Here is a 25,210-nt window from a genome sequence, read left to right as displayed (position 1 = left end):
TAGAAAAGAAAGGAACATCCAGATGTGAGGACTCAACAGGCTAGGGACTATTTAGAGAAACTAAACGTATTCTAACCTGTGAGACTAAAGGAAATCTACCCAGGCATGCTGAAGGAGATGGCTGACAGGATCGCAAGGAAACCTACACCAGTGGAAAACCATGACAGCTCTGGGGTGTTCCTGGTAAAGACTTACACCTCTATTCAAAGAAAGCAATGACTCTAAGCTTGTAAGCCCATTTTAGACCAGAGTAAGACCACAGAGCAGACCTTGGAATCCATTACCAAAGACATGAGTTGCAGGAAGGCAATTGGGAGCAAACAACAATTTACTGAGAACAAATCATCCTTGACCAACCTGATTTATCTTTCAAGATGAAATCACAGGCTACATGGACAAGAAGAGAGCAGATAATATACCTTAACTTTCAAAAAAATTTTCTACAGTGTCTCCCAAAGCAGCCTTATTTGAAAGCTAGAAGGATGAGCTGGAAGAACAGACTGTGAAATGGGTTGAAAGCAGTTTGGACTAACATAATTCAAAATTGCCAAGCCATTAAAACAGACATCTTTAGCTAAGGTATCTAGTTCAAAACCATCTTGTCTCTTGGAGTTTTTAGAATGTGGCAGAACAAATTTGTTCTTAGTTCTTAATGGAATCTGGATGCTCCTTTTAGATGCAGGACAAAATGGCTGAGAAGATAATGCCAAGCATCACTGAACACAGAAGAGCAGTTCTGCACCCAGGCTGAGGAAAAGATAAAATTCTATGAAAACTGGAATCAGTGATATTTCAGGGAGTTCCCTAAGATGCAAAGGATTGGGAACCTTTGGAAGCTGATAAATCTCCTGCTATGTGCACTGAGTCCTACAAAGTGCAAGAATTTTTTGTGAAGACTTCAAAGAAATGCACAAATTCAAGCCTGAAATCCAGGCAGGAAAAAGAGGGTGGCTCAAAATATAACCTTACAGTTGCTGCAGATGTGACAGATTGTCTTGAAGTATTTTCCACAGATATCAAGAAAACAAATAATGGTAGCAGCAGGAGATGATGTTGCAATAAAGCAGTAATAAGAAATTTCCGTGGGTTTCTGAGAATGTGACAGTATTTACAAATGTACATAGCTTCAAAGCTACATTTGAACAGGACTAAAATATCCAAACTTTCAGCTTAGTAAACACCACACAAAATACCATATATTTTAACACTTGCTCTCCTGATTGGTATGAGTGTTATGAAACCTAAATATTCCTAACAGAGCAGTCCTGAAATCCTGGCACTAGAAGCATCTAGTTCTGGAGAAACCATAAGTTGTTCCTATACACATGGAAAAAACCCCGGCATGCAAACAAATATATTGCAGCAAGTTTCCTGATATTTCTTTTTGTCCTATACTGAAAATTCCACAGTTATGTTATTAGGAAGTTGAGACTAAGGAAAAGTTGTCACAAAAGATTGGTTTAGTATTTCATTTCTAGAGGGGCTCTTCAGAATAGCCTCTACAACTATTCTGTTCTCTCATATAAAGCTTTAGAAAAGCTGCTGGAGCTACAGATTTCTGGCTTGTATTAAAATAAAAAATATTCTGAAAGCAGTTAGATACTGTTCAGACCATCACTGATTAAAAAGTACTGAAAGTGCTGAAAATTGTTACTTCCTGTTATTCCTATTTCTTTTTCAAGTTAACATACTCATGAATTGTAAAATTTAAAGGATTTCAACAATGTAGTTAGCTTCTCCTCTTCTCTTCTCTTCTCTTCTCTTCTCTTCTCTTCTCTTCTCTTCTCTTCTCTTCTCTTCTCTTCTCTTCTCTTCTCTTCTCTTCTCTTCTCTTCTCTTCTCTTCTCTTCTCTTCTCTTCTCTTCCCTTCCCTTCCCTTCCCTTCCCTTCCCTTCCCTTCCCTTCCCTTCCCTTCCCTTCCCTTCCCTTCCCTTCCCTTCCCTTCCCTTCCCTTCCCTTCCCTTCCCTTCCCTTCCCTTCCCTTCCCTTCCCTTCCCTTCCCTTCCCTTCCCTTCCCTTCCCTTCCCTTCCCTTCCCTTCCCTTCCCTTCCCTTCCCTTCCCTTCCCTTCCCTTCCCTTCCCTTCCCTTCCCTTCCCTTCCCTTCCCTTCCCTTCCCTTCCCTTCCCTTCCCTTCCCTTCCCTTCCCTTCCCTTCCCTTCCCTTCCCTTCCCTTCCCTTCCCTTCCCTTCCCTTCCCTTCCCTTCCCTTCCCTTCCCTTCCCTTCCCTTCCCTTCCCTTCCCTTCCCTTCCCTTCCCTTCCCTTCTCTCTTTTCTCTATTTTCTTTCCCTCTCACAAAAATTGCATGAAACAAAGTAGAAGAGAGCAGCTATTCTGACATTTATGTCTTATAGACAAATATCTACCATGCATTTCAAACATGCAGTCTACAGGACAGGTTCAGGTTGCAAGCCGAAAGTATTTGGCAGTAAATTAATTTATTAAATTACTTTAAATAAGCCAGATAGAAAAAGGAAGACAATTTTGTATAGGACATTATGATGAAGGGAAAGAAAAATAAATCAGTATTTCAGCTGGTTGTATCCAGTGAGTCTCTTGTAGATTTGTTTAATAATGTTGCATGCTAAACAGAAGAGAGTCTTCATACCGTCCCTGGGCTTCTCTGGTCTGTACTTTATTTCTATTTGTGATGAAAGCTCCAGACAAAAGTCTAACCTGTATTTTATCCTTTGGAAACCCTTGACTAGCCGGGGATAATAATTTTGTTCCAATGCCTAGAGGTGATGAAATAAAGTGTGAGCTTTTATTTTAGTTCTTATTTTCCTGAAAAACTAAAGTAAGGAAGTTGCCCACATACTGACTCATGAACAAACCTCAATCTTTTCACAACCTAAGAAAGAAATTACAGTGGATGGGAACTGTTGGAACAAGAGAGACTTCTGAAATCATGACGCATCTTTCCAAAGACATGGAAAGATGGATCCAATCTTGTTCCCTAGGAAGTAGCCTAATTTGTTTTAAAGACTTGAGATGATTCCAATCTGCAACTTTCCCTTGTATATGGTGTCACAATTAACTGTTCTTTTGCCATTAATGAAATACAAGGTTGAACTTTCAATTGCATTCCGTAGCAAATGACTCAATCTTCTTATGCCTTTGCTGGCAAGACTTAAAAGCCACTCACTCTTAGATATCCTTTCCACATTCCTACAAACAGTTATCAAACCACTTGCTATACTTTCGGCTGATTCCCAAGTGCTTGCCAGGAATGAAAGATAGGATATACTATAAAAGCATTTACTTCTGAAATTACAAAATTGACCTCAATTCCATCTGTGAGTATTTATTTAATTTGAATTACTAGTGGATAAATGAACTATTGCAGGAATTATCACTGACCATGATCCCATGTAAAACCCTGATCTACCACCATAATTTTGTTAATTAAACTTAAGAGAAATCAGTGGGAAGCCTTCCTTGACTTTGGCAAGCACTGAATCCTTTCCTAGATCACTGAAGACTACCTTCCCATATCTTTTCTGACTTCAAATGCTAAAGATGTAGATGTTTCCTTGGTCCATTCAATCTCATTTTCATCAGCTGCTTTATTTGCCCTGTCAGTTTTACAACCTGCTACTGAAATAAAGTTTGAGAACCAATTTTGGTGCCTGGGAACCAACTGAATGTACCCCATCAAAGAAGGGTCATGATATGCCTGTGTCATGTTGTACCTCATGTGAGAAGGAAGTAAACTGTTGAGCCACCTCATGCTCAGAAAGACTTCTGTCACCCAAGTCAAAAATCCAACAAGACAAAGTACATTTCCTACTGCCAGCTATAGAAAGGAATCATAAAACAATTTATTAGCCTTTGTAGTTCTTAGTTAGAGGAACCAGGTTAAAAAAAGTCTTGAACCTATTTTTAAAATGCCTAGTAGCATTATGCAGCTTCTGATACCAAAACTACCTGAAGGGGGGCTGTAGCAAGGTGAGGATCTGCCTCTTCTCCCAAATAACAAGCAATGAAATAGTCTCAATTTGCACCAAGGGAGATTTAGATTGAAGAAAAATAAAAAAAATTCCACACTGAAAGTGTGGTCAGGCATTTGAACAGGATGCTCAGAGAAGTGGTGGAGCTGCCACTCCTGTAGGCGTTCAAAAAACATGTAGTAGATTTAGTGTTTGGGGACATGGTTTAGTGGGGGAACTTGCAATGTTAGATTCCTGGTTGAATCTTAGATGATCAGCCTCAATGATTCTATTATTCTACTTGAAAGTAATTTTTTCAGAGTAATTTAAGGTCTCATTACATGGAATTATTTTCTATGTGTTATACAACACGTGTTGTATATGTGTTTGGTGTTAACAACTTACCCATTATCTATAAATGAAATTACCAACATCTTTTAAAATAACTTTGGTCCAAAATAAAATAGGCAGTGGAGCAGGAATCCTTCAATTAAATGTCTCTCTCATTTGGATGAATTCCTCCTGCAGGTGAGGAACACAGCTCTCTAGCACAGTGGGATCAGTATGGTTTTAATGAGCAGCTGATGCGGCTAAGACTTGGGAGAGTGACAGGCAGAACAGGTAAAATTTTCCTCACATACTGCCTTTTAGTGGAAGGACAGCTGCACTATTTGGGAAAATCTTATTTAGCTGAGAGACAGCCAGTTCCAGAGTATCGAGAAACTGACAGAGCAGATGTGTTTGTTGAAGAGGTGGAAATGAAGGGCTGGGTAAACACCAGAGCTCCCAGTGCTGGATGTTACAGCTGACCTGCACCAATGCTTGCAAGAGTGGGAGCTTCATACATGCACATGCACAATCCATGGGACAAAAGCACAGTAACAGTGTGATTCTAGCTATCAGAATTCAGTGAAAACAGTAAGGAGAGATTTAATAGCTCATACAGCTTCTGTGGGAACTTCAGATAACCACACAGACCTCAGCAGGAATTAAGAAAGAATTTCCCATGCATTTTATGGAAGCTGTATATTCCATGTGGATTCACACAGGAAGGTGACTTACCAGTGGGAAGAACTGAGTCAATTTCTCATTTTGAAAGGTTATATTGATAGTGGTTTTGGGATATAATTTGCTAATAGATCACCAGACAGCAAAAAAATATAAATTTGTGTTATTTTTCCAAGTAAATCTTAAAGACAATCTGGTAGAAGATGACAATGATGTGTGGAAGAAGATAAAGATATAATTTATTCACATAGATTAATGAAAAAATCTACTCTTTATTGCTGGAGAGGGAACCTAAAACATCCCTTCAAACTAGGAAAAATTATGTGCAGACCATTTTTTAATATAAATTCCTCAATCCATCATGTATCCATAAAAGGTCTTGCATTAAAACTTTTTACCTAATTCTTCATATACACTTTCCCATCATAGCCACATATCACATGTTTCTCAAATGCTGCTTTTCATATATGTTTATGCCATTTCCATAACATTAAATATAAATTATTCATTGTATTTGCTGTCTAAAACGGTTTTGATTTTCATTTGTAGAGATAGTCAACACCCACCAATTTAAGATGAAAATTATCAATCATCACCTTCATAGTTCACCTGACACAGTGCAATTCCATACCTTCATTGCTATTGTTCTATTCCCTGCTTGTGTTCTGAACTCTGTCAAAGCCTGTGACCATGTTTATTTGTTTCTTTCTCACAGAATGCCTTCTTTCCGGGATCAAAAACATGCCCATAGATGCATTGTTCACTGGCTTATTTTGTCAAATACAGTCAGTCATTACATCCAGCAATTATGTCCCTTTCCATGTCAAATGCTGCCTCTAGCCCACTGTTATTTGAAGACAAGACAGTGAGAGATTATTTTTTAAAATGTTTTACTCATTACCAATTCTGTGATTTTTTTTTGTCTCTCTCTTAGTGTGAGCTGCCTTACCTTGGTCTTTAGACTGAAACCTTCTTGAAATAGGACTGTTACTGAAATCAAACACCATACTTGCAGCAATTGAAAAAATAAGAATAATGGTGATATTGGTAGCCTGCTGTATTTTTGCTTTAGTTCTCATTGAGATCAGACATGATTACACTTAAGAAATGTATTTTAAGTAGTGACAACAATATTTGTATTACTGAAGCACTCAAAAGCCACAGACAGGGACCACAATCTCATTGTGCAAGATCTTGTACAAACAGGGCAGAATAATTACCCATACACCCGAAGGAATGTAACCAGCATAAAGCAACAGTCCTCATTCACACTGATGTGGCAGTACAAGGAAAATGATCATTTGTGTCACATAAATAACATTCTAATTATTCTGAGAACATTGGGATCTTGACTGATTTCAACCATTTTCAGATAACCCAGCAAACGAGTACAGCCCTGAAAGCACTTGGAATAGTCAATGAGAAAGCTTTGCTGATGTATGTGGCCATGACCCTCATGAAGAACAGTGTGAAGGATTCCAGCCTCCTGTGTTGTGACTTTTCTCACAGTTGTGACTCTTACCTTATGAGTATTTTTCTGAAGCATCTAGGCTCTCATAATCCTGAACACTACTAAATACAGCTTTTTTAAATTAATTTTTTTTATCTAAAATATTTTGATGTTTTTTTCTTCATTAACTGTTTAGTCTTTTAATTTTTAGTGAAACATGAACTGCTGTCATCCTTCTCATTTCCCCATTTCCACTTTCCTTCTAAAGAAGATCATAATTTCCAAAATATTCAGCCCCTTCAACTCACTGCTGCTCCAGGGGTACATATGTCCTTTCTCTTTTTCTGCTTTGGTATATAAAATAATGATGAGAATCACTGAAAATTCCAGAGCTTTTGAAGAACTTTTTAATGCAATTTATGTTCTTCATGGACTATACTGAAATGCCTTTATCTTGCAGGAATGAGATATTTTCTAAAGTTCTATCACTGTCATAAAGATTACATTTGTAGAAAAATTGTGAACTGTCCAAATATATAGTACAGCTAATAAAAATATGCATTAAAGATTTTATTATATCACAAATGGCATCAATACTACATTTACTCATTAGTAGCTACTGCTGGGTATCTTGTTACAGACCACAAGACCAAATCATGTTTTTTGTCAGTGAATACTTGCATGCTGAATTTGTTGCAATATAAGTGTGAAATGCCAGTTGTTTCTGTACAGTCTTTCACAGGATTATGCAACAATGTAACGTACTCATTGTAGTGCAGTTATTGAAGGTAATACTAACAGTCAAAGGAGACTTAACAGGAAAAGGGCCTTTCTCAACAGTGTTATCACTGTGACTTAACAAAAAATGATTTAAAACTCAAACTGTGTTCGTATGTTCTTACATTAATATCAATCAATGACAAAACACAGTACCTAAAGCACACAAGGTATGTTAACTGGAAGGAATCTTTTGCCTGTGTTGCGATTAACCCCACCCACACCATTTGCAAGAGATTAAGGAAGTTTAGAATTGGAAGACACGTGTGTTACGGAAGGATGGTAACCCAAAAAAGCATTTTTGCAGGCAGGCAGGCAGGGCTGAATGCTGCCGAGGAATTCGTGCATCCCATCTCCCATCCCAGCTTTTGCTGTGCAGGAGCAGCGGGAGATCTGAGTGGGCTCACGTCCTGCAGGGCCCTGCAGCAGCAACACTGATGACCCCCGGTGATTAAGGGTCACCAAACTTTAGCCTGAAGCAACTGTTCTATGAACTTTGGCACATTCTGGGTTGGCTCCTGCTGGCTTGTTGCCTTTGGCCCTTATCTTGCAGTTTAGCAAGGATTGTGAAATTCTGAATGAGGTTACAAGACATATCGGTTCTGTCTCAGTGACTCAAGGTCCTGCTCTTCAAAAGTTCTTGGTCTTCAAAATTCCTTAGGCAAATAATCTCATCTATCAGCTAAACATTTTCCAATAGGTGTGTCAAAGGACCCATCAGGGAAAAAAAAAGGAAAAAAATAAAAAAAGAAAAAGAAAATTCTGCATAACTATATAAAAATGAGGTATAAATACAATGTGGGACTGGGAAAAATTATCAGAGATTCTCTGTGGTAGCACTTTGGAAAAACTACCTGCATTCTATGTAGGCACAAAATTCAGCCCATGACTAAAAAAACTATGTTTTGAATTCAGTACGGTGTGTGATGTTCAGATGGATGAAGGGAACAAATACCTCAGAAAAGTGCAAATGCCTTTGGGACATGAAAAGAAAAAGAGCAAAGGGCAACATACTTTTTGGAAGTTTGACTCCTAAACATTTGCTTACAGAAAAGAAATTTTTAGCATGAAGTTAACTAGACATCTGAAAATTTTGGTTTGCTTTCAAGGCAGAACTTAGGCTCTTGGAAGAAATTATAAATTCTTCCTTATTAGACGTGCAAGGAAGAGAACATATAAATCCCCAAATTCCTTTATTTCTTGGCAATATTTTCACAATTTGGCAATCACATGAATTCCTGAAGTGCAGAATGGCTTCTAGGTAGATACATTCTTTGAATTAGGGAAAAAAAAAAGTCTACCTTTTCCTCATATAGAATCCAAATGTTCCAATTTTTTTCTCAGTAATTTCTGTATTCCAATACATTATCTACAGGGTGTATTAAACTACGTGAGAAATCTGCTAAGGAGTTTTTTTTCCTTTCCTAAGAATAGAGGTTTTAAAAAACCCTGAAAACCCTAAGTATGTTGAAATATCACTCAGTGCTGGCAACAGAAAAACTAGATCTTTCTTGAATTGCTTTTGTATTGGCAAAGCAGCAAAAGAAGAATTAGACAAATTACATGTGACTGTGTAACAAATCTCTACAATGAGCCAACACGGTTCTGTTTTAATGGTTTGAAAGCTTGATATGAAATTGGCTCTATCACTTTCTGTCATGTTTTTTTCTATCTGCCTTAAAACTATCACCCCGTGGATTCTCCAATCAGATACTGAATTGTTGAATTTAATAGTGGAAAATTCAGAATTTTAAATAATAAATATTTTAAATTTAAAATTTTGCTATATGAAAGTTCAATCAGTCTTCCAAGGACACCTATCTCAGTCAATCTTTTGAGGTGTTTTGAAACTCATCACATTTCAAGGGTACAGTATATTTAATCTCACATAATCTTGCATTTACACATCGATACTAGTAAGCTGTGTTCACACTCTGGGGCTGTAGCACTGCAGTTAAAATATGCTGGACTAAGAGTGATGGCTTTGTAAAGAAAGTGCATTCTACAGGATCACACACTACTGAGTGATTAATGCAATCATCTACTCCACTCCCTTCAATGAAATTAAACCCTACTTCATTGCAATCTTCAGACTCAATGGCCTATAATTCCTTACTAGATGTCTCCCATGTGCAGTTTTTTGTCACCTATCAAACTACTGTGGAAGAATAAGCTGGGAAGCTTATTATCCAGTGCCATTCTGTCTTCTCAGAGTGGGAATCCATATTGGAAAGATATGAGATCCTTTGACCTTCATAACTTTGGGAGGTCAAAGGATCTCATATCTTTCCATCTCAAGCAGTACCTTGCTTGCCTTTCTGTATTCTTCATGGCAATACTTTGCTATTATTTTCTATGTAATATGTGGAGTATTATTTAAAATACAGTAATCATATTTCACCATTTATTGGGTGGTAGGATAGAGGGAGTATCAGGTACCATTACAGGTTGCCTGGATTTTACTTCTGTTTTAAAACAGGGATAGTACAAAAATGTCATAAAGACAGTTTGGTTAGAGAAGGTAAATAGAACAAGCTTTCAGAGCACAAACTATGTATTTTACAAAAAAGAAAAAAACACCTTTGCTAATCTCTGTGTAACATAGAAGGTTCTTCAGTTAGTCTGAAGAAAATAAAAAAGTGGCAACACACTGGAATGTACAGTTTCTATTTATAGAAAGCCCCACTAACTAGAAGCCCATGCCATTCAATTAGCAATTTACAACACCTTCATTGAACAGTGCACTGCAGAAAGTGGAAGGTTGTTTCATTTCTGTATTTCCAGACGCGTGTCATTTCCAACCCCATATTTAATAGTGTGTAACTGCCTGAAGGGGAGAGATCAGAATGTGTGGCACGTCTCACTGAGAGGAATTTTATGCATTAAAAAACCCCAAACCACACTCTTTCAACTATTAAACAGAGAGCTAACCAAATTCCTTGCTTCTACCCTGGCTTTGAAGTCCAAAAAAAAAAAAAAAAAAAAGGAAAATAAAAAGAAAAAAAAGAAAAAAGGAAAGACAAGAAAAGGAAAAGGGAAAGTAAGCAAGCAAGCAAGAAGTGAGACATGGAAGAGAGAGTGAGAGAGAGACAGGAAGAAGGAGAGCTCAGGAGGAAGAAAATTCCTTATAAGAGAGGTATATGTAAAGGGCAAAAAGAAAAGGTTTTCCATGACGTCACTCACAGCATGTCTGTGTCTGGAAAAGTACTTGAAAAGGCAGACATGGATTTATTCCATTTCAGTAATGCAAACTATTCATGCTACGTTTTCAAACCATTTTCCAGAAGTAAAGAATACAGGGTACAAGGCATAAAAGAAGATAATTATTTATTCACCAACAAACTGATTGACCAAGCTAAGCTGACACTTTAGGAATTGTCATTTCCTCTTTACTTTTCAGAAACCTTTTTTTTTACCCCCAGTTTCCTCCTGGTTTAGAGTCTATTCCCTCCCCCCACCCTGCTTCTTGCTTTTTTCTTCTCTCATCTATCACTCCCTTAAAGAAGCTGATGCAAGGTTTTTTCCTTCTTTCTTTATGTGAGTGCTTCTACTTTCCTGTGCTCTCCATCTACTGGCAGAAAGATTAAACAGTTGTCACTGTTTTTCTTACTCAAATTCTGTCTTCATTCCCTCGTTCTGTGCTCCTTTATTTGTCTTGGACTCAAGCCTGAAATTCTTTCTTAGATAAAACACAGGAAATTCTCACAAAAGACATATTTACATATTACATTGTTTCTTTCCCCTTTAATACAGCTTTCCTTTCTTGAGGTTTTGCATATTCTCCCTTCAACTAAATACACATTATTCCCCTCCCCCTCTCCTCCCCCCCAAATCACACTTAAAATAACCACAACTGCAAGCAGAGACGTGAATTTATGGAGTCTGAATTCAATACCAGCAAGACTGACAGTGTAAACAATTATTAGTGGTGTCCTTGTCCCCCAGGGGCACTGGTCCTCAGTCCATGGCTGGGAAAACATCAAATACCTATCTTTGCACTAAGTGCCAATATTCTACCCGGTTCAATTCACAGGTAGACTGGTTGTCCAGCTGTATATTAGAGGAGAAGAAATTCAGATGCTTATAGAAATAAGCAAGATTGTGGCTGCTCATTCCACAGCCATTCCAGTGATCTTATTGGGAGTGATCTGGTGAAAGACAGCCATGGAATATGCAGGAGGCAAACTGTACTTTGGAGCAGGGCTGGTACAATTTGGTGAAAGTAACTCTACTGACTTTATGCAAGATGCAGAGCCAGAGTAAAAGTCAGAAAGGTGGAAAATGCAAAGAAAATAAAAGGAATACTGGAGAAAATGAAAAAAAAAAAAAAGAAGAAAGAGAATAAAGGATGAAGGAAGAAGAAAGAAAGAAGAAAGAAGAAACCAAAAGAGGAAAAAGGAAAAAAAAAAAAAAACAAAAGGAAGAAACAGGAAAAAATACACTTTAATGATTCAGGAGCATAGTTAAGTTAAAGTAAATAATAATTTTAAAATAATTCTGATCTTTCCTGTTTTTATATATACTACTATGACAAAAGGGATTTAAATTTCATAATATCTCAATATAGGCCAAAATCCCATCAAGCACCAAACTTTTGGATATGAATAATAGAGGATTACTTAAAAAGAGTTTTACAGTAACATTACTTTATAATAAATAGAACAATTCCTATCTTATCATGACAACTTTTTTAATATTAGTTTAAATGGTCACTAATAGGTAACACTTTGGAGTTAACTGTTAGTGACTATAGTTAACACACCAGATACACAAAGCAGTAGGTTTCTCAGTAATTTTTTGGCAGCTCAGATATGATTGCCTGTTGTCATTGTGTATCTCACCTGCTTTACATAGCAGTACTTGCATGGGACATTTGGGTGGTTTGAACTCCTTCCTCGAATCACATAAAGGAGGAAACAGAAACAACTGCACCACTGAACCTAAGCATTATCTTACAAATCAGCTCCTGAAATGACACTATTTTTTCCCGTCTTCAAAACATTCTGTTTTTTCTGTTCTGAATTGCTGAGTGATAAGGTAAAGGCTCTCAATCACAAGACAGTCTTAAATCCATGCTGTTTAGTTTGACTACTTTCTCTCCCAGTGATCTAAGTCCTTGGAGGTGGGATAAGTACTCTCAGAGTCTGATAGAGATACAATGGATTTCTTCATAGAACAACCCAAAATTAAAACTAAAGGCGTCCTTGGCAAATTATGAGGTAATAAAAAAATTCAGCATCCAACAACAGTTTGTCCCAGCTGAAAGTCCTGTCCAACATTCTTGGGCTGCATAAAGTTGCAGCCGTCACCTATTGGTCTGTTGGCAAAAGATTCACGTTTTTTTCATGGCTTTAAAGCCCTTTATCCCCAGTTCTCACTAAATTTGTAACCTAGCTTCCGCAACAAGTCTCCAAGTTCTCTTGCTTTCCATCCCTTCATACTGTCCAGCAAGGGGACCTACTGACCCTTTCTGAAAGCCTACTCCAGGTGATTTTGAAGGTATCTTGAGTTATCACTGAATAGGATGGAAATAGTCACAAATGTATACATACTTCCTTTTCTGTGGTGTTTATGAAAGGCTTTCACACAGAACAGTTTTTTTCCTCATTTCGGCATGGATCTTCAATGGTGTTTCAAGGAATTACATCATTAAAATCGTTATGCTAGTCTGCATGTGATATGCTTAATCCCCCATCACATCCTCCAATTGTTTCCTTTCAAAGAGGTAGAATTCTAAAAAAAGCAAGATGTAGAGATGTAATAACTGATGCAATATATCTCAGTACAATTTTAACAGGAAATTTCAGATTCCTTCTTTTCAACAGCTTCCTAGAAATGTTTGGCATTTATTACTTGCTGTGAAAGGCTCTATCAGGCATGAAAGAGAGAAGGCATGTGTCACTAGGAGAACTTATGTTGAGATAAAACTCAGTGCAAGAGAACAGCTTCCATGTAAAAGAAATAGCCCAGTAAGGGCTTCCAGGTACAGCTGTCAGTGTGGTTCAGAACATGTCTGTGGCCGTTTTGGATCCATGTAGGCTACTTTCCACTCATTAGATGTCCAGTAGACTAGAAGATGTGAAAAAAACCATGGAAATCCCAATGACAAACTGATAACTGATGATAATGTGCACCATCAGTTGTTTTGATGAGTTATAAACATTTTCCCAGAAAAATTCTTAAGCACGTTTTGAGATCATTTTACTTTTAAATTCCAAAATATCAGTGATGTTCACAGAATTAATCCTTGAAGAAGATTGTCCCTTGTTTTTAAGAAATAGTGATTACTTGCTGTGTACCTCACCTTTCCAATCACCATTTCCTAAGGTGATCATTTTTACTAGTGTTGGCTGATACTAAAAATAATGCAATTCCATACAGATGTATACACCTCTGCATTGTAGCAATTTAAACAACAACAACAAATTATTAATAAAACTCTTCTGTGCTTAGTGTATTTTGGTTTTTTTCAGACAAATAAATTATGAATGCCACTGACATTAAGAAGCAATTTATAAAAGTTGCAGCAATTTTGCACTCACAGCCTTCTAATTGAAAATGATTTAAGAATTTTGCCCATCTTTCCACATGCATGCAACAAGAACGCCATACTCCATCTCAGAATTGAAAGTCTTCAATGCAGAAATGCACTATATAGATTACATACTGACAGGGAAATTTTACAAAGTTTTTTTTTTTTAATAATGATATAAATGTCATGTATGCTTTTCTTGGCTGGTGCTGAAAAAGAGTTAAAATTTCATACTGACATGCAGTTAAAAACATTTAAGCAACTTCAGGGAAAAAAGGGAAACTTGGTAGGGATTCAACCCAATCCATATGGAGGAGTACAGAAGACAGACTTGAACTAAACTTATCAGGCATTAAAATTGGACAACAAATGGGAACATTTCATGCAGTGGCATTCAGAATGTATAGTCATGGAAAATAAAGCCCAGCAAACTGAAAAAAATTTAGGCTTGACCAGCTTCATATGAGAGTTGTTTAACAAAAAAAAAATGCTGATATCCTGACATTCTATCTTGCACAAGAGGAGAATGTTTATGATGAATTTTCAAGTGCAAATGTTTTGTTTTCTTTCTTCTCAGGTGTATGTCTAATTTAGGAGGCTAAATCCCTATCCTCAACAATGCTGGTCTGCAAAATCAGAATGTGTGTGATAAAACAAAGTACTCAACATAATGTTAAGGCAGGCCCATCTAAAATTTGCTATTCACTGTGCTTTGAAAGTTCTTCAGGCTCTTTGTCTTAAACCAAGGGAACATCAATGTCCACCCACTGTTACCATCACCGTAACATTTAAGTTAACCCTTTAACCTAATGGTTCTAAATAGCTTTTGGAAGACGTCATTTGCTCATAATTTTCATCTGTAATGTTCCATTAAATGAGACAGTTTAGACATATCCACAAACCACTGGAAGGAGACAAGACTGCCAGGAGACTTATCTATGTGTCGTCATGAGAAGCATCTTTTTGCTGGAAAGAGGTGCAAATAACTAAACAGGTTATTTTATCCATGTGTAGTAGATTAAAAAAACCCTTTTTACCCACTTGCCAATTGATGTCTGCATATTTCTTTAGTTTTCCAATATAAACATTGCATTGTGAACAACTTCTAAGTCAATAAGTGACTTAGAAATTTTCACTTACAGTTTTTTCTTCAGTCAAAGCATTTTGTTATCTAGTTGCAATATGTAATTTCTAAATATAAACTAAAAATAGACTATGGTAATTAATTTTGATCATTAAACCTTTTAACTGGCATAATGCCCTAATTCTGCCTATGCCCAAGTGCTTGATGTCCCCTGTGCAGTGCCCTTCATCTAAAAGAGCAAAACACCAGGTGGCAGCAGACAGTGAAAAAATGTACTTTACATTTGTATCGGCACAATTAGTGATGTTACAGCTGAAGAAGTCATAAACTTTTTCTTCAGTTTATAAAAAATGATTATCAAAACCAACCAGATGGAGACAGTGTTGAAGAGAGTGTCAGCAACTCTACAAAAGCCAGAAAACATGAGAAAAAAACCCAGTATATAAGCATAGCTGCTATAAACAAGTTGCAAGAAGAGACAGAAGTGTTAATGTACAACTTGACATCTTGGCAAGTCTCAGAAGTCCTCGTGCTTAGCACTTCAGAAGCTGGGTGTTTATTTAGATTACCAATATTTTGTTGGGGTTGAACTTAGAACCGAGAGCAGATAGCCTAATATGTGTATTTCCTGGGCTATGCTGTACCTGTATAAAATTGCAAACCTTTCATTGCATTGTGATTTTGCACTGATCACTCAGGTTTCAATACTGAGGTTGAGAGAAACCTCAGTGTTGAATCCTGAGTGATCAGTGAGAGAAAAAGGGGGAGAGAGAGAGAGAGACTGTCCCTGAACAAAGCGAAGGTGACACCTGTCAAAGATGTCATAACTGGATTCAGTGATGTTGCTTCAAATTGTAGGATAACCCCCAACCACCCCCCCCCCCAAAAAAAGCTCACCTTTAAGATTTATAGTGCTTAAAAGACTCCACAGAACAAAAAGCTCTGTCATTTCATTTGAGATAAAATAAGTACACTTAGGATTATCATAGGAAGAGATACTTAGAATAGAGATTCCTTTGGGGAACAATACCAAGTCAAAGAAAATTTTTGAGAAGTTCATACAACAAATACAGTATAATCCTGCTGTTTTCTTATATGTGATTGGCAAATGTAACTTCATGGAATTTTACCTTTTGTATGCTAAAATAACAAGTTGTTAGCATTCAAATGAAATTGTGATTGTGTGAAAACTTAATTCCATAATTCCCTTATCTTGGTTGTCTAAACCACTTTCTTTTAAACATAGATATGAAAGACAATACTAAATTAATCAACTTGATCAGGCATTGAGAAGAGTTTTCTCATCTTGTATTCATAAAATATTTAAGTTTTAAAGAAAGAGTATTTGAATTAATGTTGCACAGTAAGGATCTTTCTCCCTGATGCTTACCAGATTAACTTTCAGTTAATTCCATTTGCCCGAATGAGTAAAATAAGAATTCAAGGAATGCTATAATGGCAGAAAATTTAGAAAAGTTATAAGAGGACTTTGATAAATAAACAAATATAGCATACAAGTATCATTCAGAGACCAAAATCTACCACTTTTCAAATTGCATAACCCATTGCTAAAGGTTTGTCAGCACAAATGCACTGACATATTCTGTATGTTTGCATACCTCATAGTTCACTGAATTTACAATATAGCCTAATGCAGTAGGAAATGTAAACATTTCAAATCCTTGAAATAATTTGATAATTCTCTGTCATTAATATTTAATTTTAAATCAAGGTTTCCTTGTACTTACAATAAATTTTATCTTCTTTCATAATTAAAAATAAGTGTAGTTAAGTAGCAAGAAACTTGAACTCTTTCTTAATCTACAAATCTCAAAATTATTTTTCACAAAATGAGTTTGCTTTCTTTAAAAGGCTCAAATTTTAAAAAACATGATTATGGTAAATTATTTTAATGTATAAATTTATTATTTTAATGTATAAAATTAAAAATTTGCAAATCTGCCATCTAGATAATACAAGTTTTGTCCCAGTCCAGTAACAAGATTTGTGAAAGTGGACTCCTGAACTCAGCCAAGGCTTCAGGGATACCAGCAGCTATGCCTGAAGCCCATTCCAGTGCTCAGCCAGACTAGGTAATTTTATACTTGCAGGCATAACTGATGTCTTAAATCACTTTGAGAATTGAATGCATCTTAAATGAGTCATTATAGCTAATCTGAAGAACAATCTGTTCCTAGGTACCACTTATTCTGGTGATAATAGATGCCTGATTACCTTTGTACAGTGTGATTAAGGTTAACTTAGACACTGTTGAAGCAGGAGGGATAAAACTGCCAAGACAAGGAGTAGAAAATAATCATGGCTGGTTTTTTTTCCACCTGAACAGAAAATAAACATGCTTTGCAGAGCAGATGTTCAAGGACAAGATTTTGGCCACAACTTTTAGGCCTTAGTTGCTGCTGTCCTTTAGCCAATTTTTTGTACAGAGGAAGTAAAAAAAAAGGACAATGATTATTGATTCAAGTTTTCTTTAACTGATTAGCTTTTAACTGGGCATTGGAGAAGGATATGGTAACTTGCTTTTAGTCATTAAAACACATTGTGAGTACTGTAGTCCCATGTTGTTTCTATAATAATAAAACCACATTTAAAAATAAATAATTTCTGGTCTTTATTGTTAAGAATATTTTATTGTCCTAATGTATAGCATCGGTTTGTGGAAGGCAATGGCATGTAGAATATTTACATTCCTTTCTTTCTAAAGACACTCTTTTTCCAGTGTTTCTCATGGCCACTGGGGCAAAAGACTGTTGATTTCTTATTTTTTTAGCCTGATTTCAACTCTCATGTGATTAGTGCTAGCCAAGTGTATATCCTCAATGTTAATATACAAAAATCTTTGTTCATTTTGGAGACTGATTAATAAAACCACAGAACATAAAAATGTGCTAATTATAGCAGCATGAATTTTTTTCACTCTGTAAATGTAAGTAACATAAAGATGCCAAAACCATTTCTTAGTTTCCCATCCTAAATTATGTAGGAACTGTATCTATTCAGTCACATGAATCCTTATTTTTGCAAGGATTGTCCATATAAGCACCTTTCCAAACATGTACAATTTGTGGTTCAAAGGCCCTGTTGGTCACTTGCTGCTATTTCACCCTGACCATGAGGTATAACAGTGTCATCCTAAATTTAGGATGGAGGTTATTCAGCTGTGTGCTTCTCATGAGCCCAAAATACCAAGTACATCTGCATATCAAAGGCCTTCATGCTGCACCCTGCAGACTCCTAGAGAAGCCTTTCCACAATGTTCTGTGGAGAATCCTGTTTTTCCTTGTGTTGCCTGCATTCAGTAAGGATTTCTCTGTGTGTGTGAGCATGCAGTGGGTGCTTACACATAGGGATATGTACTGTACACAGGCATTTACACTGACAAGAATGGGTTTGACTATCCAAAGTGAACCTTCACAAAATGTTACACAACTTGTGCATAATTGGCATAGAATATTCTAATTGACATTGTATTTTAAATGCAATTCTTGTTTAACATTTTATAAAATCTTCTTGTGAAAATTTAAAATATCCTGCTTTCCATAAACCAAGGAGTGAGTAATTTCCACTAGGGCTATCAAACCAAATTATGCTTATGGATATCCCAACATATTTTCACACTGTTTGAAATAGTTTGGTTTAAATCCATATAAAGCTGAATGAATATGAATGGACATGGTTTGTCTGTACACAAAATTACTGTATCCTGTGTAGTTAATATCTTCTACAATTTTTTTTATCAGGAACTAGATCCAGATTCATGTCTCCCTGCCCTGCCTTGGTATTCCCACTACTCAGGTCTGCATATGATGTGGTGTTTAACTTTACAGTCTGACTTTGATGCAGTCAACTGTTTGTTATAGTTTGTTTAAAAATACCACAAATCATTCCATAATATAACTAATCACCCTTGCACTCTTGTTTACATACTATTAATAAACACAACAAAAGAAGTTGTCCTTGGAGTCTAAGCATCTGGAACCCTCAGAGATCGGCAGTTACAAACTCCAAAAAGGGAGCAAAATCTTTGAAACAGCCCATTCCTATTAAAAAGTAGCTCACTGAGTTTCAAGTGCAAAATAATTTTATTCCTATAGCTAGTCTGACAAAACAATCCCCAAATAAAATCCAAATCAAAACTAGAAAAACAAAATCAAAACAAAAAATTCCCCAAACTCCAAAAGTTCCCTTTATAGACAGAACACCACATTGTGGGTTTTCAGAGGAGATCACTACATGGATTGCTACAGGGTAGGAGGAGTTGCAGACTGCAAAACTTTAGAAGACAGATGTGTTTGGAAAAAAATTAACTTCACTCATAAAAATTTATAAAATTATATAATAAAATAACAATAGCATATATGCTCAGCATGATATATTAATCAGAGAAAAAGTCACAAAAATACTTGCTGAAGCTGAATTAACACATAATATCTAACTCTCAGGAAGTGATCCACACTTCTGCAAGGCCAGGTGTCAAGAGTTCTCCAAATACTAGCAGAAACACAGAAATTCAAAAGGGACGTTTAATACCTTAAAAAGTTAAAAAGTTTCTGGGTGCTTCTCAGGGTCTGGTAAAATGGAATATCACCTTCCAGAATAACATATGTACTTATTTGAGAATTTGCTGCTATGTATGCAGTGACAGAGTGCAGAGCTCTCTATCTGCTATAATTATGCACTGATGATAAATTACAAGTGAATTTATTTTTGTACAAGTGAACAATCCCAAATGTAAATGTTTATTAGAACTTCTGTTAGCCACAATCTAAAACATTAGTTAACTTGCTATTATTGTAATACAAGTGGCAGGTGGCTTCTATTTTACTTTTTATAGACTTGCTCTAAACATATATTTATGCTAGCTACATTTTCATTTTAATATTTTATCCTAGATTTTCTGCTGGTCTGGTAACTGGAAACATTTCAATAAGTGAACAGATGGAGTAGGAGTTATGCTAAGACTTTTCAGCATACGCAAAACTTAGAAGTCTAGATTTCTGTGCTTCTTGAGGCATGGAAATAGCAAGTTCAAGAGGGAACAGACAGTGTACCAGGAGTTCCTAGGACATCTGAGCATTTCTGCACACGTTGACGGCTGAAACATTATGAAGAAGAATTCTTCAAAAGATAGAAAACAGCAAAAGAAAGAACCATGCTTCTAATAGTTTTGTGTATCTATGAAGGAATATAGAAGGAGGTTCCTTGCCATATCTGAACTCTCAGGCCAGCCTTTCCTCACCACCTAGAATGCACTGGGACTAGCAGAAAAGCGTCTGCTGGTTCAGAGGTTCCCCTTTGTCCTAAGGAAGCACCCGGAACCACTCACCAAATTTTGCCTTAGAATGGCCTTCTCAGATCAGTAGGGTAGTAGATACCTTCGAGAGGACCAGGATGACTGGGCTTGAACAACTAAATCAGCCACAATTTTTCTCTGGCAGAACCTTTCACGAGATTTAGGAAATGTTCTGAGTGATACCACTTCCTAAACAGCATTGCTGCCTTAAATTATTTTCTCATGTAAAAACACAGCTTATTGTAATCATCAGCTGTTAATAGTGTATTTTTAAATGTGAAACTTCTAGTATTGTTTGCCACTAAAATGTCCCTTTGAGACCACTTTCATTTTTTTTCCTAAGTGTCACACACATTCTGTTGTACAATCCAAGTAATGAACTGTATAATATTTTTTAACTTCACTTCCAGTCTGGAATAATGAGAGAAGTTTAAAAAAAAATATAACCTTTGTACTCACCCCAGCCTTTGGTTTAGCTCCAGAGCCAGCTACTGAAGAGGGAGATGCTAGGTCAGGAACATGGATATTAGAAGACAAGTTAGTCTGTGACTGATTTACTGAAGCAACATCCGCTCCACTTTCAGAACCAGATTCAACGTCCTGTAGAAAAATTTTGCAAGTCTCTTTAGTAAATGTGAAATAAAATCATATTTCTGCTAAATAATGAAAATATTTAGGCAAGCTCACTTAAATACATATGCTTGCTGTATTTTTCAATGTGGTGATTTGCATTAGTTGCTGTTCTGAAATTATAAATCACTACTAACATCAAAGCTAAATGGTAGAATGCAAGGTAAGAAAAATCAGTTAAGGATGCGGAAGTTTGGCATTTTTCTCTGATATTCAGTATTTCCTGTGTGCTCCCACCTTCTGTCTCTGCAGCACTGCAGGCTAGTGAACATCTGTAAGCCATTAGGCAGATGAAATGACTTCACCCTCCAGCAGTTTATACAATTCAGAGGTACAGCTCCTCAGTTTTCCTGAATCACCAGACACTTATCAGCCATATACCATTTCTGGTTAAAATGCCCTTACTTTTAATGACACTGATTACATTCCTCTTTCTGAGAATAAAAAGAAGATATACAGTATATTTTATTGTTGAGGAAGTAAAAATTTAGCACATGCTTGATTTACTGCATAGGGTGAGGGCAAGAGATTATACTGTTTGCAGATAAATTGTGGCACTGGCTTCGTGTAGAACCAGCCATATACTGTCAGGATTATTAGATGGGGTGCAGCCTGTATGAATACTGCTACACAGGATGCAAAAAATCTCCTGAACTCTTAATCCCAGAAAACTCCTTGCAGACAAAGCCTCAGTTTCCTTATGCCAGGTTCGTAGAATAGGTGAAATATGGGGCAGAGTCATCTCAGGGGTTCTGCTCCTCATCTGAAAAGATACAGCATCCTTTGATTTGTTAGTTCCAGTTAAGTCTCTGGTCTGCCAAGCCAAAGCTGCCATTTAGACAGATGCCTATATGCCATGTACACGAGTGTATGGTGTTCCGAAAAGTATTAGAAATTAGGGACAAAGCTGGACTCTTGGTAGGACCATGTATTTGAGTCAGATATTTCCTGCCAGTGAGTCATGCAATGTGAAGCAATGGGAAATCCAGCAGAGCCATGGAGCAGCCACTGGAGCAGTCAGTTTGGCTACAGCTGCTCTCAAAAGTTACTAGTTAGCAGAGCTATGCTGCCACAGTGCACAACCATGATCTCTGCTGCATCACCCAGGTTTTTACATCATATTCAAATGATTTCTTACTATAAAATAAATATGAGCCTGAGCTCAATACCAATATATCTTGAAAAACAGATCTTTTGATCTTCTGGTTCACAACAATCAAAGGTTCAAAAATTCCTAGGAAATCACTGTCCATAGATAGCATATATTCCATGTATGATGCAAGCTGTCCTTCTGCAGAGTTGTTTTGCAGCATGGGAACAGGCACCACCTTCTGATTATCAGGCAGGGTTACTCATACACATTGCCTCTGCTCCCTTGATTGCTGTAAGAAATTAGTTAAAGTGCTGGCATGGATTGGTGAGATATAGAGAACAGATGCCAACACTGTATTTCAGGTTTCCTGTGTCATCAGTGTGTTTAAGGAGATACTGTGAGAACATTGATATTCAGTGGGAAAATGTTTAACCTTGGAAAGTGAAATTATGTTATTTCTTCTAAAAATGACACATTATATAATTTTCAGCTGATCAAACCCGGTGATATACTGGGTTTTCTCACCTACAGACCACTTACTTAGCAATAATGAAGCCTTGCTGTCCAAGGTAAAACTTGCTATTTAAAAGAAAATATCACTAACCAAAAAAATGATACAAATGCTAGTCTAGAGATCTTGGGGCAGTGTTTCTCAGGTTTCTTGAACTGAAAAACAGCTGCAGCACATGTGGGTGAAATTAACAAGAAGCCTGCACAAGAGTACCTTGGATCAGCCATTTCATGTTCTTCAGAGTTACATGTGTAAACATTTTACAGAAAAAAAGAGAGTGCATCAGTCATGTTTGTGAGCTGTCCCATCCCCTCTTGAATTATTCTCAACAAAGAATGGTCCTTTAAAGTGAATAAAAAATCCCCTACAGTAAATAATTCAAGTTCTGCCCAGAATATTACTTTGAATGACTAAGGGCTTTTTTCCTTCCCCAACAGAAATACTCATGTTCCAAGACTGATGTGACCCTGAGCCTGTGCTGACTCTCCATTTACAGTAGGTGATAATTAGAGAGCCAGACATTTTCTGACTCTTGTTGATCCCCTTTTGTTTTATCTGGGAGTTCTGAAGCTCTAATTTATGAGAGGATGCCAAAAGGAAATAATGGATGGCAATATTATTGCCTATTGCCTTCAAAACATGTACATACACACACAAAAAAAAAAAAAAACAAGTCAAATTTTTCACAAAAAGAGCTTTAGTTCTAAACTAAGGAGCTGAAAAATGTGGACTGAAAGAAAAAGGTGAAGCAAAAAGAGATTCTATTTTAGAATAATTATAAAAAATCTTGATTACAGGTATATGCCTCCGTTTGTATGTCGGGGTGCTGGATGGGGAAGAGCCTGCACTGAGAGCATTTTCAATATCCTGGTCAAGCTGGTCCAGTTTCATAATTAACAGCACCATTGAATCCAGTCGTGAACGATCCCGATCTTCTGTTATTTCCTGTGGAACAGAAAATACAACTGTTAAATGTGAAATGTTACTAGTTGGAAAGAACAGCCTTAAATTATGAAAGCTCTGTTTCTTTATTTACCAGGAAAGCACACTAAATAATGAACAGAAATATTTTTTTTTTTAATAATGCTTTTTAAAACCATCTTACTGAGTATTGATGGAATGTACTTCTGAAAAAATATTTTATGTTAATTTTTAATATACATACATTATAGCAATTAAATTTTTTAACAACACAATTTTTTGGAATAAATGCATCATTACCTGGATACACATACTTTCAAAACAGCTATGGATTCTAAACACTTCTTAAAATATTTACCCCAAATTAATTAACTTGATTGTACAAGCACAAATGATGATTCATCTGTGATGGAAACAGGGGACAAGTTCCAAGAGGCCATTTTCCAGCTGAGGATAACCCCAACTTCTTTTCTGTGTGGAACTCACTGGTGTAACTATGTTCTTTTGATTTGTTGCAGAGATTTCTGTCTTGGTTGGAAATTCTTGATACACACGAGGCACATCAGGGTAATAGTGAACACAGCATCAGACATCCTCTGACTCGAAAGAGAACTGGATGACATAAACACCTAGTTTATGTAGTTAATTTCCCTATACTCTGTAGAAAAAGAGGCAGAGCATATCCTCAAAAGTGCAACTCAAAGCAAGATCTCCAACTAGACGGACAAAATAATGCTCTGGAGGAGTTCCTCCCTTTCCCTTTCATATAAAGACTTAACACAAAAGTTAAATAACTAGCCTGCCTCAGAATTCAGGAATGTTAAAACCCTTACTAGTTCCTGTATGGATTTTCATAATTTGAATTTAGAAAATACGAAGTTTCATTAACTTGAGATAATATTTTTAAATCCTGCTCAAGAAATGGATGCAAAGATGTTACAATTGTACAACTGTGCCCAAGAAGTAGGCAATATGTGTCCAAATTAGCCTTTTATTTTATAGTCACTAAACTCTTTTTCAGGCTATACAGAGACTTCTCTTTGCAGAATTCCATTAGCAGGATTTTCATAGACTGCTTCAAAGGCATTGCAAAAAATGAATTAGATGACTCCTGCTAGAATTAAAGGATATGTATATAGAAAATAGTCATATAAACCACAGTCGACACGGTCTTTAGGTGGAGATAGATGTGATGGTTACTTAACCCAATGTTAGAGAAGTAGAAATACAAATCTGTCAGTTGATAGCAGAATTATAAACAATGTACAATGCAAAGGGTTTCTAAAAAAGCTGCTGAGTTTACAGGATCCCCTGATAAATTTGAACTGAGTTTAGAGTGATGGTGAGAGAATATCACGTCAAAATACCTCAGAAATCACCAAAATGGGCTAAGTTTCACTTTCTTCCAAACTGAAAATGCAATGTCCCAAATGATTCGTTCCTACTGCATGGTTCTTCATTTCAGCTGATGTTAAATTGATACCTGAGGTCTACAAATGTCAGAACAGTTATTTCATCTAATCTGCATGCGTACAGAAAGCCCAGTGGAGCAGCTGAGTGTCTGCTAACGGAGTAGACATGATCTCCTTTGTGACAGGGGCCATGTTCTCCATGGTGAGCATGACTGTCGGCAGTTCACGCATCCAGAGGATCCCAGTGCTGTTACTAAACTAGCCTCCTGCACAGTCCCCTCACTGTGTCTTTATTTCTATTGGTTTTGCTTAGAAATACACCACTGTAAAGGCTAATCAACCTCATACTGACCCTGGACTTAAAAAACAGAAATTCACTGCCACGCCACAACAAAGGAAGTGGTGGTGGCTGGGTGGGGGTTTTAAGTTTGTTGGTTTTGTGGTTGGTTTTGGTTTTGCTTTTTTCTCAGGATAGTGAGATATGAGGTATTTCACTCAAAGAAAAAAAAAAGTCTGGCATTTTCCCCTAGCAAATTGTTTGATTCATCAT

General features: G+C 36.7%; 1 protein-coding gene across 1 annotated transcript in view; it reads right to left on the bottom strand.

The window, feature by feature from the left end:
• DLC1 (DLC1 Rho GTPase activating protein) overlaps window positions 1–25,210 on the bottom strand; it is a 196,094-nt gene that overhangs the window by 135,650 nt on the left and 35,234 nt on the right. Inside the window, exons 2-3 of the mRNA XM_058024395.1 lie at window positions 23,123–23,272; window positions 20,553–20,693 (exon numbers count right to left, since the gene is read on the bottom strand). Coding sequence (XP_057880378.1) covers window positions 20,553–20,693; window positions 23,123–23,272 — 291 coding nt within the window. The remainder of the gene's footprint in view (window positions 1–20,552; window positions 20,694–23,122; window positions 23,273–25,210) is intronic.

Source organism: Melospiza georgiana, chromosome 5 (genome assembly GCF_028018845.1).
Source record: "Melospiza georgiana isolate bMelGeo1 chromosome 5, bMelGeo1.pri, whole genome shotgun sequence".
In the NCBI taxonomy this organism is placed as follows: Eukaryota; Metazoa; Chordata; class Aves; order Passeriformes; family Passerellidae; genus Melospiza; species Melospiza georgiana.
The sequence above is the reverse complement of the archived record's forward strand: the minus strand, read 5'-3'. Positions and strand labels throughout refer to the sequence as shown.